This window comes from Sebastes fasciatus, chromosome 11 (assembly GCF_043250625.1).
Source record: "Sebastes fasciatus isolate fSebFas1 chromosome 11, fSebFas1.pri, whole genome shotgun sequence".
Taxonomy (NCBI): Eukaryota; Metazoa; Chordata; class Actinopteri; order Perciformes; family Sebastidae; genus Sebastes; species Sebastes fasciatus.
In genome coordinates this window covers 23649722-23664620 of record NC_133805.1, presented here as the reverse complement: position 1 = coordinate 23664620, position 14899 = coordinate 23649722, and the positions used below count along the sequence as shown (strand labels likewise).

Genomic DNA, 14899 nt, shown 5'->3' with positions numbered 1-14899 from the left:
CCAGTGTACTGGAAATTGCCCCTCTCTTTGGCCAAATTATCGCATGTGTTTTGTCTTGATTCCTTAGTCGTGACCACATCGGTCCATTTTGGTAGCGCTACCAAACAGTATGGCAGAGGGCGATGACAACACATGTCTTTATTTGCCGAAGACAAACGAGATCAATGGATAGGGCTGTTTGATCTGAACTTCTTGCCAACCTGTGTGCTTCACGGTGGCACTTCTACTTGTCTTAGAGTTAACTTTAACTTACTATGTGCAATTTGAGCTGATGGATACACCGCGCAGATCAACCTCAAAACACAATCTAAGCCAATGGTTTGGAGTGATGCCTATAAATGTTGTTTCTTCTTCTGTTTACTATATAAAAATGTGTTATTTTGCGCTGAGTTTACTGAAGAATACATTTTTAAAAAAACAAATAATGTGAATGTTTACAGTATATGGTTTAGTTTTTTTTTTCTGCTACTCTCCAAGAAAATAATGACTTGTGGGCATTTTGATTAAGATAAAATAAAGCACAATAATTTTACTGACTCTGGAATGATTTGATCAGAAAACACCACGACACAACCATCAAGTACTAAAACCTTCCTGGGAAAAAAACAACAACAAATCTAAATACTGTCCAGACTCAAGTCAATTCATCTCTTGGTAACCATTAAAGGAACAGTGTGTAACATTTTGGGGAATCTATTAGTAGAAATGGAATATAATATTTATAATCACCAGAAACTGTTGTGTTTTCGTTAGCTTAGAATGAGCCCTTCATATGTACATAAGGAGCGGGACCTCTTCACGGAGTCCACCATGTTTCTACAGTAGCCCAGAACGGACAAACCAAACACTGGCTCTAGATAGAGCCAGCCACCGTCTGACTTCCATTGCTCCTAAAGTAGCATTATTATGGTAAGGATGGCCTCTGAGCTAGGCGAACGGCGTTACCACGGTTATGCACTTGGCGACTCACGTTACCGCAGTCTTCGAAAAGGGAGGAGTGAGCGGAGGGGTACTCAGTTCGGATCAGCAACCAAACCACTAGATGTCGCCAAATCCTACACACTGTACCTTTAAAGGATTTTAATCTATTCTAATATTGGTTTTAATGTAAAAATGAGCAAAATGATTCTCTACCATCGTGCATGTGAAAGTGTGTTCAGTGAAGGATGATGTTTTTCCCCAAAATATTAGGGGCTCTCTCCATCAAACAAGGTGAATCTAGATAAAGAAAATCACCAATTGAATTCATGATGTTCATGACCTGAGATGAGTTAGAGATTAAATAACCATTGGACGTGGTACAAATGAGTAAGAAGCTAAGGGTCATTATTAAAGGGGACATATTATGCCCATTTTAAGATTCGGATTTTGGGTTTCTACTGGACATGTTCACATGCTTTAATGTTCAAAAACACATTATTTTTCTCATACTGTCTGTCTGAATATAGCTGTATTCACCCTCTGTCTGAAATGCTCCGTTTTAGCGCCTGTCTCTTAAAGATATATTCTAATGAGCCTGCATGTGACATAGGAAGGGGAGCCAAATCTGAATGGCTTTTTGAATCACGTTTTCTGATCGAGGCAGCCCACAAAAACTGACTGGGTTGTCTTATTTCACAGTTTGTGGGTTGTTAGGTACTCCAGATGCATCCAAATGTATGTGCACAGACACGGAAAAGAGTTTTTCCACATGTCCACTAAAAATGATACACGAGAACTACAATGAAACATATGTTGCACACTTGAGCTTCATATCTATGTATTAATATAGTAGTTATTAAATGAAATGTTTGCCACCAGGCCTTACTCAAGATCAGACTTTCAATGATTAGTTCAGTTTGTACTTATCTAATGATATGTAGCAGTAAAGGATATTTCAATAAATCAGCGATCACAGTAAAAGTGAGGGTAAACGTAGAAAATGATTCTCATTGAGCAGGTGTCTGTTTGTTCATTACAGAAGTGGTTATGAATTTTTTGGGCTCGTTTCCCTTGAATGTTCAGTTTGGGCACTCTTTAAATCACCGGTTCCCAACCTGGGGGTCCCGACCCCCAATAGGGGTCGCCAAAGCTTCATGGGGGTTTTTGAGGCCTTCTTGATTTTAAGGGCAACTAGGGGTAAGGAGTCGACAACTTTCAGGTTGGCCTATAGCTCAACATTTCATTCAATTCTGTGGAATTGTTATTTTTAAAGTTTGGATTATTATTTAAGATTATTTTAATTTAAAAATAAAAAATACAAAATACATAATACAGAGATTTATAATAAAAGGTCAAACAGGAAAACTCATCCAAATCATTCATTTTACACAAACTTCCTGCAGTTATTGCATTCACTATTTGGGTAATTGTACAGTTTATGTTGTTCTGTACCGTTATTGTTCTGTTCTGTATCGAATTTAATATGAAATATCCATAAAATGCCTTTTAGTTAATTTACTCAATGATAGAAAAGGTGTCGTTTAAGGAAAAAGATCAGGAACCACTGCTTTAAATGATTAAAAAAAAACATACCATTGTTTTTAACCACATTGGTAATTCATGACTTTTTCTTGTTTTATGAGAACTGCTATAACCATGGATCAGAACAAGCATATTAATTTAGTAGCTATTAAAAGACATTTTAGCTTTCCTCGAGTTAAACAGACTTACTCGTGTGTGACTGGTCTGGGTTCAGTTTGTGTGTGTGTGTGAGGGTAAAGCAGCACAACTGCTTGTCAATATGGAGTGGCTGCACCTGGCAATTAAAACCAAACCTAGAGGAAAGGGAAACAATTGTGTCTTCTCTGGTTCTGCCAATGACACGATCCCGTCCCTAGACAGATTAATATGCATACATCAGCATTCACTTTGATGTGATGAATATTCCTCCAATAATTAATGTATACTCCTCCACACAAACACGCACAGTGTTTGTCCTCTCAGATCCTTAATTGCATTAGTATAATGTTCAAGATTCACATAAGCAGAGGAGACCAAAGACTAATGAAAAGCACTTCTTTTTAATCAAATGGATTACACTTTTTATTGGGAAATTAAATAAAACAATGTAATGTTGTGAGGGAAAAGCAAAACAACATTGTCCAAAGTGTTAAAACTACATATAAAAAATGCAGATAAAAGAGAATGAGACAAGATTGATCGTATATATCTGACAGAGAACAAAAACAACTAATAACAATAGTAAAAGATTTGGGGGGAGGGACTGACAATGAGCTCAATCTATGAACTGGATATTTATTCAAACGGTAACCTGTGGCATCTTTGCATGGCATGTTGTGTACCACGAAATACAAAGCTCCAATCGGCTGCAGAGAGACAACCTGGTCCAGGAATTTTGCTACTTGTCGGAGTGCCGTGCAGATTCAGCAGAACTAGAACACAAAGAAAACACAAATTAATACCCAGATACTGAAATATTTATATTAAACACTGATGATCGTCATAAATGAATAAAACAAACAACAACCAAAGACTGACATTTATCTCACATTTTTTTTCTTAGTTTTTCCACTCTAAAACATCACTAAGGGTTTTCTAATGGAGCTGCACTGGTTACATTTATGGTGTAAATTAAGGAAAAGGAAAATTGAAGGAAAAACATAGCTTCAGTTGTAACATTGTGTGACTTGAATCTGTCCTTCAATTAAAAAAACTGGGGCTGTCAATTCAAATATTTAATCGCGATTGATCACAAATTAGTAACGCATTTTTTATTTGTTCAAAATGTACCTTTAAGGGAGATTTGTTTGAAGTATTTAATACTCTTATCAACATGGGAGTGGGCAAATATGCTTGCTTTATGCAAATATATGTATGTATTCATTACTGGAAATCAATTAACAACACAAAACAATGACAGATATTGTCCAGAAACCCTCACAGGTACTACATTTAGCATATACATTTGCTCAAATCATAACATGGCAAACTGCAGCCCAACAGGCAACAACAGCTGTCAGTGTGTCAGTGTGCTGACTTGACTATGACTTGCCCCAAACTGCATGTGATTATCATAAAGTGGGCATGTCTGTAAAGGGGAGACTCGTGGGTACCCGTAGAACCCATTTTCATTCACATATCTTGAGGTCAGAGGTCAAGGGACCCCTTTGAGAATGGTCATGCTAGTTTTTCCTTGCCAAAATTGAGCGTAAGGTTTGAGCGTTATTTAACCTCCTTCACAACAATCTAGTATAATACGGTTGGTAGTAATGGATATCTTAAGTTTTTTATTTTCATTTGATGCCAGTATCTTCACTCTAGCTTTAAAACTGAGCCCACTTCAACCTCCAAAAGATCGACTGCGTTAATGCGTTAAAGAACTTAGTGGCGTTAAAACAAATTTGCGTTAATGCGTTATTATCGCGTTAAATTTGACAGCCCTAAAAGAACATTAAAAAAATGGTGTAAAAACAAATCACTGTATTTACCTTTAATAGATGCATTACGTCAATCTCTATAAATAAACATTTAACATATCTGGATTTATTCAAATGAAAACAAGTGTATGATGTATATGTAGGAAGTCTGCAATCAACAACTATTTAAATTATCGTTTTATCTATAGATTTTTTTTATTAAATTGTTTAGTCAATAAAATATTAAAAAAAGAACCAACTGTCCATAACCAAAAGATATTCAATTTACAATAATATTAAAGAGAGAAAAGCAGCAAATCTTCAGATTTGAGACACAAATTATATAAAAAATGATCAGTTATGTTGCAGATAGATTTTCTGTTGATCGACTAATTGATGAATCACTTCAGCTTTAATTTGTACGCAACAATATTCAGATATCAACAGGATGCAGGTTTCTGTTTTAAGGCTAAATAGCATTAAGTTGAGAACAGCTGGGACTTGAAATAAAAGGTGTGCAGGTGAAGTCTGCATGGAGAGTGGACAAGGACCAAACTGGCCTAATTTCTTTTGTAACAAAAAAATATTGATGTTTGCTTATTGTGTGGAGAGAAACACAACTCGAACGATAAAACACAACGAGTCAGTGAACAGTTAGCTGGTGGGTTCCAGGACTGAGTCCACGTTAACCAACATACCTTCCATCTATTTCCGCAATCATTGCAGAAGACAAACGTGGTCATTGGCTCATCAGCACTGCGAGTTTGAACCTGGGAATGACAAAAACATGCACAAACCATTTACTTACAATATCACAGTGAACAAACAGGGCTGCTTCCTAAAATGACGTCACCAATTCAACGAGCATGCAGTTATACCAATATTACAATGCACCATGCTATTTTAACCAAAACCATGTAAATTGAGTCAGTGAATTTATATCGACTTTCCAGCAGAGGAGCAAAATTGTGACGTCTAGAAACTTGTTTTTAACAGCGTTGACATTTATTATTTTACAATATATATTAGCTATCCTAGAGACAGACAGTGAACTATTGTCTGAGACACGGCTGGGCAATATGGCCAAAATCTTCCATCATGATAAAGGTAATTTAATATCTCAATAATGATATATATATATATCACGATATAGCGTATTTTCTGGTAATTTAACAAATAGTCTATATGAAATAGCCACATATTTTTGTATACTCCTGTGTGAATTAAAATCTTGACAAAAGAACAGAGTATTTTCTCACTTTAAGAACTTGAAAGGAATATAAACATAAGTTTTAAGTGAAATTAGAGAGAAAAAATAAATAAATATAGGCCTAGACTATATATATAGACATTTCTATATCGTTTTAACAATATATACTGTCATATTGCCACGCCCTAGTCTTAAGGCACACACCAAGCCAACGGTCGGCCGTCGGACAGTTAGGGGCCGTCTGTGAGCGCCCGTTGGCCTAGTTTTTTCGGTGTGTCCCGCACCGTTGGACCTAGTCTGCCCGTGTTGAATCGGCAGTAGAACTCGTCGGTGAGAGAAATCACTCCGATTGGCTGTACAGTTTAAACGAATCAGTGCAAAGAAGACAAACGGAAGTGAAGAAAGCAAGCCGACGAGTAACGTCAAGAGGAAAAACACAGAAGCCTCTTCTCATTCTTTCATCTTCATCTCATCTGATCATTCCAACACACGGATATTTTCACAGCGACATGGCCATCTGGAATGAAGCTAAGTGGTGAGTGAGAGTGGTGTGAAAATGGTCGGCGAACGCCGCTTTGTTTCATGTACGTATCGTAACAACAGCTTGAATATCCGGAGTCCTCGCTCTTCCGGTTTCCCCTTTTGAATGACGAATACAGACCACCGCGACCTGCTGGTGTGGAGAGTTATTTCCTCTCACGCAGGCGCAGATCATACGTGGTAGTTTGCCGTCGGCTGTAGTCTTTGCGGTGTGTTCGAGTGCAACTTTTGGCCAACACAAAGGCGACGTGAGGCGACGCAGCCGGTGTCCTTCGTCGCCGTTACTTCTTTGATGTCGGCTTGGTGTGTCCGCAGCTTTAGGCTACTCATACATCTTATAATCCTATACGAACCAAGACTAACTAAGAATTAAAACCTACTGGGAAGGAAGATTTATTCACAATAACCACACCTGTAACATTTCTCCAAAGGAGATGTAATCTCTTGTTAAGCCAATTTTACTATCAACTATAACGCGATCTTTACCTGTGTATAGGTGCAGCACTTCCCCTTGCACTTGCCACAGGTGAATAGATCAGTCTGGCAGCCTCCGGTGGTGGCCATCTGGTGGTCCCTGACAGCCTCTTTGGTCAAATTCTTTCTCATTTCCCTCAGCTCATCACTGGCCATTTCCTACACAAACAGAAGAATGTCAATTATGATGCCTTTAGGTGCATTACTGTATATCTGTTACTGCTGCAGCAAGAGATATACACCATCTGATTAACTTATACCAACATGGAAGTAAAAAAATTAAAAAGAATTTGCCTGCACAGTGTTGGAATAACTATCCTACTGACTGTGTGCCAGATGCAGGATCTTTAAGATTAAGCCACCAACAGCCAAACGCACCTCTGCGGTCATCTTCGCCATCCGCTCGGGGGTTACACTCCCACATAGCACAGTCCTCCTCAAATTAGGGTTCTTCATATCCTTCAAATTTGAGATTCGGCTCCGGATACGGTTCTTGTATTTCATGTCTGTGTTCTTAAACTCTCGAAAGATAAGTGATAGCAGGTCAAGGAATACAATCTGGCAATGCATTTATTTATGCTTCATTATAAAAAGCAGAGCCTACATTATCAAACTACATTGATAACTACGGCCTTTTAGGTGTTTGTGTTGAAACACGTGGTGGATTTACTGGTTAGCTGATGAACAGTGAATCCACAAAAAGAAATCTGTAATTAAAATGCTTAACATTCAAAAAAAAAATGTTGGTTTCCTCTGTTTATTACTTTCGACTGTCGATCAGACAAAACAAAAACGTTTCACTGGTCTTTGACATATTATAGACTATGAAATTAATTATTTGAAAAAGCTAAATTAAGATTAGAAGATTAATAAATAATGAGGCAGAACTCTAATGTTCTTATTTATATCACTGGCATCTAAAAAACAATTATAGAAGTAATGTAAAACCCAAACATCTGCTTCAAACACATTGTCCAATGTAAAGGATATCTTCCTCGATCTGTGCTCCAAGTTCATCACAATCAGCACCAATAGCAATATGATCATCTGGAGAGAAAAAAAAAGACAGAAATACTTTAAATAAAGCCAAAAGTACCCAACGACAATACCAGATATCCTATGTGTTGTTCATATTATTCTTATAACAAGGTTACCTCCAGCCTGCAGAGCTTGGGTGATCAGCTCTCGGCACTTGATCCTGATGCTGTCTGATGTGCCGGGGGCACGAGGAAAGGTGTTGATCAATGAATTGGTGGAAACTTCAGCGGGCTCGCTCTTGCTGCTGGAGTTACTGCTGGAGCTGCTGTGGGAGCGATGAGAGAAGAGAACTTGAATCAGCTACGGAAAACAAACCGCATTTCAAAGAATAAAATGGGGAAAAGTAGAGAAAAGAATTGTGTTGACGCTCAGTAATGAAAAAAGGAAATCCTTTATCGTTCTTGTTACCTTTCTTCTTTTGCCTCTGGGCTTCCCTGCGATGGAGAAACCACAGGCGTTGTTTGCTCTTTCCTCTTTTCCTCTGAAGATTTATTTTCACCGCCAGGCTCATCTGGAGGACAAGAGGCAGAAATCAAGCAAGTATAAGAAAATAACAGAAGAAAAGACACGAGGAAGCCAACATTCAAATTAACAAAGTCAATACTTCAGTATGCTTGACAGATGAACAGCTCTGCATTAAGATAAACAGCCAGCCACACGGGTTTCATTTAAGGGTTTCCTATAATGTTTTGTAGTGTTGCATAATGTTTCTTTATAAAATATGTGTGGAGAAGAGTGACAGATTAAAATCAGATAGTTGAGGACAGGAAACAGAGAGAGAGAGAGAGATGGGAAAGACATGCAACATTGGTCCCTGGTAGGAATCGAACCAGGTACATTGTGATAACACGGTGTGCATCTTGGTCACCTTCAGTGTAGAACTGTTGTGGCAGAAAATGTTGGGTTGAAATGGGAAGCCTCTTTTCAACCTCAGCATAAACTAAATACAAGCTCAAATTTCCACAAAAGCAGCAATTTAGCAGAAAAAATATCACTGAAGTAGAGGCAAAGTGACCTTAACGGCTAGTGAATACACCGTCAGGTGAGGTAGTAATTTTGAGATACTGTTGCCTTTTTAAAATATCATCTTCACTAATATGTGTCTGTTTAGTCATTAACATTAAAATCACACAATGATGTAATAATAATAACATTTGTGGTGATAACTATATGTGAATAGGCAATATTTGAATAAAATCTTGGGCATAACATGACAGAAAACTTGAACACATCTCATAAGGGTATCAAATACGAACAATATCATGATTATTATGCCTTTATCTTACACGATAACTCAGAATCTTTTTTTTTAATTTTTTTTTTTAAATCTTACATCTTCTCTGGCTGACGCTTGCTATCAGTGTGGATGTCTTCACTGAAACTGCTGGCTGCTGTTCATTTGTTTGTGGTGCTGAACACCTCAGTTACTCACAACACTGTGGGTTGAGAATAGATATGGAAGTGATCTCCAACAGGACATGTTTGACAGCTGGTGTTACCGGGCGAACGATGTGTTACAATAAGCAAAGGATCAAAATTGGCTTGGGCTTCATAAACCAATCAGTTATAAAAAAAAGAAATGCTATGATTGGCTCCCATACAGTCATGCATATAACAGCTAGAGATATTAAAAGATCGCTCAAGAAAAATGACACACAACAAAAACACATTCACACGTGTTGAAGTAGATTTGAAAAGCAAATAATTACCCAAAAGCTTCTTCCATGATTTGATCAAGGACTTGGCTAAGGATGTCACCTCGTCGTCTGTGCTCTGCTTGCGGATGGCGTTAACGGACATCCCGATTCTGGTGGACTGTGGAGAGACATGGTGTCAGCGTTTCAGGGTTTGAGCATGGACAGTGAGCAAAGAAGAAGAAGGAATGAGCAAAGATATACCTGAAGCAGCTCCAGAGTCATGGGGATGCTTCGCAGCTCCTTCAATAAGTCCAAAGCCCCGGCCTGCAGAGGAGAGAATAGGGAATGGACAGAGAGCATCAGATTTGGTTTCTTTATGAATCTTGAGATACATAGACTGCTGCATTAGAGCTGCTGAATCTCTGGACTGTTTTAAGCGGCAAGCCTTTTTATAGGCCTCATCCACATGTGTGTTTGTCTGTTTTTGTTTGATCTGTTTCTCATTGTTTCTGTGTTTCATATTGTAATTTGTCCTTGTTTTCATCATTGTTTGATGTTTCATTTGCGTGTGAAGCACTTTGTAAAGGTGCTATATAAATAAAGCTTTACTTACTTTACATACTGGACTTATTCTACGAGAGTTAAGTTCTATTTATTAACAGTAATATTTCAGATGTAAGTAAGTGGAACAAAATTGTTGATAACTAGCTTTAGTTATTATTCTGAGTTTAAAGAAAAAGTAATTTATTTTGGATGAAAGTTAAAGATTAAATGAGAAGTGGAATTAATAGACTAGTCAATTGACAGGAAATTAAACTGCAACTGTTGTGATAATTTATTAATCGTTTGAGTGAATTTTAAAGCAAGATTTACCAACATTAGCTTGTACTAAGCTTCTCAAATGTGAAGAAATGCTGCTTTTCCTTGTCAAATTACATCAAATTGAATGTATTTCTAAGTCTCAGACTGTTGACATTAGTTGGACACAGGAAGACTACATCACTGTGAATTTGTGTTAGGCATTATAGTCACTATTTTCTAACACTTTAAAAGACCAAAATGATTACTCGAATATAATCGGCACAGTAATCGATAATGAAACTAATCGTTATTGTACGTCAGATCACATGTAGCTGGATGTAAACAGTAGGTAGGCGGCTCCATAACAGCTAACGCACTAGCTAGCCTACTTACATACGACCATCCCAAAACACAACATGTATCTTCTTATTAAAAGTGAAATTAATAGACTAGTCAATTGACAGGAAATTAAACTGCAACTGTTATGATAATTTATTATTGGTTTGAGTGACATTAACATTAGCTTGTACTAAGCTTCTCAAATGTGAAGAAATTATGCTTTTCCTCGTCAAATCACATCAAATTAAATGTATTTCTAAGTCTAAGACTGTTGACATTAGTTGGACACTATACTATACTATATACTATATACTATACTATACTACACTATATACTATACTACTATACTATATATTATACTACACTATACTATACTATATACTATACTATACTACACTATACTATATTATACTACACTATATACTATACTACTATACTATATATTATACTACACTATACTATACTATATACTATACTATACTATACTATATACTATACTATATGCTATACTATACTACTATACTATACTACACTATGCTATACTATACTATACTATATACTATACTATACTATATACTATACTATATGCTATACTATACTACTATACTATACTACACTATGCTATACTATACTATACTATATACTATACTATATGCTATACTATACTACTATATTACACTATACTATACTACACTATACTATACTACTATACTACACTATATACTATATTATACTACGATACTACACTATACTATATGCTATACTATACTACACTATAGTACTATAATATACTATACTACACTCTACTATATGCTATACTACTATACTATACTATATTATATGCTATACTACTATACTACAATCTACTATATACTATATGCTATACTATACTACACTATACTACTATAATATACTATACTACACTCTACTATATGCTATACTACTATACTATACTATATTATATGCTATACTACTATACTACAATCTACTATATACTATACTATATGCTATACTATACTATACTATATTATATGCTATACTACTATACTACACTCTACTATATACTATACTACACTATGCTATACTATACTACTATAATATACTACACTATACTACTATAATATACTACACTATACTACTATAATATACTACACTATACTATACTTAACACTATAATGTAAGGCATTATAGTCACTATTTTCTAACACTTTAAAGACCAGATGATTACTCGGCCCAGTAATCGATAATGAAACTGATCGCTGCTGTCCTCAGATCACATGTATCTGGATGTAAACAGTAGCTAGGCGGCTAAGCATCCATAACAGCTAACAGCACTAGCTAGCCTACTTAGCCGCTCACAACATCCCAAAACACAACATGTCTCTCCATCATAACTGTATAAAGCCACGTGTTCTGATTGTTAACTAGCTACTTCATGTCGTGCTGTGTTGAAATGACCCATCCAGTATGTGATTAAGGCACAACAAGGTGAGCAAGGTAGTGAGCTGTGCTATGTGGCTAGCTGCTAGCAGACCTGGAAGCTAACAACCTCAGCTACAGCTGATTGATTATAAGACAACAGTGTTGACATGAGTGATCTCCAGAGGATCAGTGAGCCTGACAGCTAACCAGCAGCAGCCCATTAGCTCCAGCGTTAGCTCCAACATCAACACCAGCCTGCTCTGCAGGTATGAAGGTATCTAAGCATCCTTTCTCCTTTCTTCTTCTTCTCACCCCGTTTTTCTTCTGCGCCATTTTATCCATCTTCTTCGCGATCCTGATGATGTCCTCTTCCTCCTTCTTACCCATGGTGTTGTTGTGTCACTCGATCTGATGGGAATCACAGAAAAACGCGGGGAGCTAAAAAAGGGGAAAGAAAGATTGGTCGGCGACAAAGAACACGCGACTGAGAGTGAAGAGTGAAGAGCGGCGGCGTCTCACTGGAGGGACGCGGACCGCACATTGAGCCTCCTCTAGCAGACCGGAGCAGTCGATAGCAGGATGATGAGGATGAGTTCAGTCAGGGGGAGGTAATCGAGACGGAGCACTAGATGATCCGGTGATGATGGGAGTTCCGGCTCTTTTTAGTGAGCCGGATCATTTGGCTCAGTTCCTCAAAGAAGAGCCGGCTCTTTCGGCTTTGACCAGCGCTCAGAGGAGTAACGGAGGCACACTTTCTGTTGTTTTAGCTGCTATAATTAAGGTGAAATGTGAAATATACGGTAAGTCTTATTCATTACATTTGTGTTGATATGTTTGTTCATTTCTTAAGTATCTACAGGTTGTAATTTGTTTAATTAGTTGATATGTTGTAGGTGTGTGTGGTCTCTGTCTAAGTCTGTGTCTACATCTAGTTAGACTTGTTAATGTAGAATCTGTTATAAAACATTGTTCCTCAAAATGACTATTTTATCTTTACTGTAGATTATTATGAAACCTCTATAACAGGTTCAACAACAGAAGCTCTTAGGTCTTCGTTTTACCACTTCTGCCTTTTATAATTCAGCCAAATTTAGCGCTGTTTTGACCTATGATTAGTATGTGTGCACATAGTATATCACTTAAATTATTCAATTTAATTACACTAAACCTTATAATTTCCAGAATACCATAATTGTACATGCTGCTTCGTTTCCGACTGTCATGGTACGTATCCACAGGCTCCGTGCTTTCCACGCCTCCATACTGTTTCCGGTTTGAAAGTTGGGAGCAGCAGCCCACGGAGGGAAAGCGTTCGTCCAATCAGGTGGGGAGAGCCTTGTGTCTAGTGACAGCCCACCAAGCGTCCAATGTTGGGAAGCGTCGCGTCCCCTCGCGATAAAAAAACTCCCCTGTGGACACGTACCTTAACTCATCTTGTCTGCTATTCGCTCATCGCACTCCTCTCTCTCTTTCTTTCCTCCTCTCCCTCCTGCTCTGTACCTGTAGACTGCGCGGAGAAGATCGTCCTATCATTCTGCCTTGAATTAAGTAAAGAAGAGGGAGTCGGCTCTTATCGTTCACTTAAAAGAGCCGGCTCTTTGAACCGTCTCGTCCGTGACAAACACATCACTACAAGATTCCTCTGGGAGCTTTTAGAGCACTAAGTAAGCTATTCACCACCACTCAGTGCATTAATAAGACAAAGACAAAGATTTTTTATGAATACAGTATATACCTCTATATTCCCTTTAGTTCTGCACAAACATTTGTCCCCCTGCTGCCAAAACAAAGCATGCATTTTGGCAATATTGCTACCTGCCTTTAGATGGTGCCAAAGAGCCACTTGTAGCCTATCTCTGCTTGGGTCAACAATGGACTATGTTGTTGGAAACCTTTTAAGTTGAATGAATGAATGAATGAATGAATGAATGAATGAATGAATGAATGAATGAAAGACTTTATTTCGAACATAAAAATAAATAAAAACAGATACAAAATAATAACAAACAAAACAAGAGTAATAGTGTCCGAAAAGGAGTAGGTAGAAGTAAAACTTATATTTCCCTATACCCCTTTCTCACTTCTCCTCTAATAACTCATATATCATAGAATGATAATATAATATAATATAAAAACTATCCCAGATTTATTTACATCCCAAATTAAATATATGAACAGCATCCCAAGTTTATTTAAAACCCACATATCCATCCGGAGTTAAAAAGTAGATATAAACCAACCCTTAACACAACCTTTATCACAACTCTTCCTCAACCATATACCTCCCAAAAATATATTTTTTTGTATAGCTTTTTAAAGTGATTTATATTTGTGCTGTGCTTCAACCCATCACCTAACCCATTTCACAAATCCACCCCAAGTTCTCAAATAAATGTTTGGGTCTTATCATGTTTTCACATTAATCGTTAAACAGATGGAACGTTTTAAATGGTCAGACCAGAAATTAAATGGCAACAATTTCAGTAATCATTTAACTTATTTTTTATGGCAAAAAATGCCTCAGAAGATGTTTTATGATATTAAATAGAACTTCTTTGGGTATGTGACCGCTGGTCGAAAATTGTGATGAGATATTTTCACTATTTTCTGATACATGATGTATATATGCACACACACAAACCACTTAAATCGATAATGACAATAATAATTCATATTTTTTTCAGACATTCCTATTTTTAATATTTTATTTTCGTTTTATAATTGGGTAAGGTATGCACTGGATAGTGTTCTGATCAAGCCCCTCTGAGTTTTTTTTTTCACTTCTCCATCACATTTGTTGTTTACATAATATCAACTTGTACCTTTTTTTTATATTTTTAAACTAATAAAATCTAAAAATCTTTGCTTTTTTCTTATTAATTACTGGATTAATTTACCTCCTCAGACCTCTAACAGTTATGTAAATAATAAAACATCACATTTTGGTGGACCAGGTCATGACATTGTGGTTACAATCCGAAAAAAGGCTGAAAAAACACTGTTATAGGATTTTATTTGGAACATTGATACTGTCAATGTATGTGTTTTCTGACATTTTCACTCTGAGAATGAGTCAGTTG

General features: G+C 36.9%; 1 protein-coding gene and 1 long non-coding RNA gene across 2 annotated transcripts in view; both read right to left on the bottom strand.

Annotated features, from left to right (window-relative positions):
• The window catches only part of LOC141777463 (uncharacterized), a 234776-nt gene that overhangs the window by 92351 nt on the left and 127526 nt on the right, over positions 1 to 14899 (bottom strand). The window lies entirely within an intron of this gene.
• On the bottom strand, positions 2984 to 12415 carry tcea1 (transcription elongation factor A (SII), 1). The gene is made up of 10 exons (XM_074651664.1): positions 12132 to 12415; positions 9519 to 9581; positions 9330 to 9435; positions 8029 to 8131; positions 7737 to 7885; positions 7573 to 7629; positions 6961 to 7115; positions 6595 to 6741; positions 5057 to 5128; positions 2984 to 3374 (listed from the first exon to the last, which is right to left on the bottom strand). The coding sequence occupies exons 1-10, from the start codon at positions 12204 to 12206 to the stop codon at positions 3366 to 3368; spliced, it is 936 nt and encodes a 311-aa protein (XP_074507765.1). The 5' UTR covers positions 12207 to 12415; the 3' UTR covers positions 2984 to 3365.

Coding starts and splice junctions, on each gene's coding strand:
- tcea1 (XM_074651664.1), bottom strand. CDS start 12,206: ATGGGTAAGAAGGAGGAAGAGGACATCATCAGGATCGCGAAGAAGATG. Junction 9,436..9,518: donor TGACTCTGGAGCTGCTTCAG/GTATATCTTTGC, acceptor GTCTCTCCACAG/TCCACCAGAATCGGGATGTC. Junction 7,116..7,572: donor TGGAGCACAGATCGAGGAAG/ATATCCTTTACA, acceptor ACCTGCTATCAC/TTATCTTTCGAGAGTTTAAG.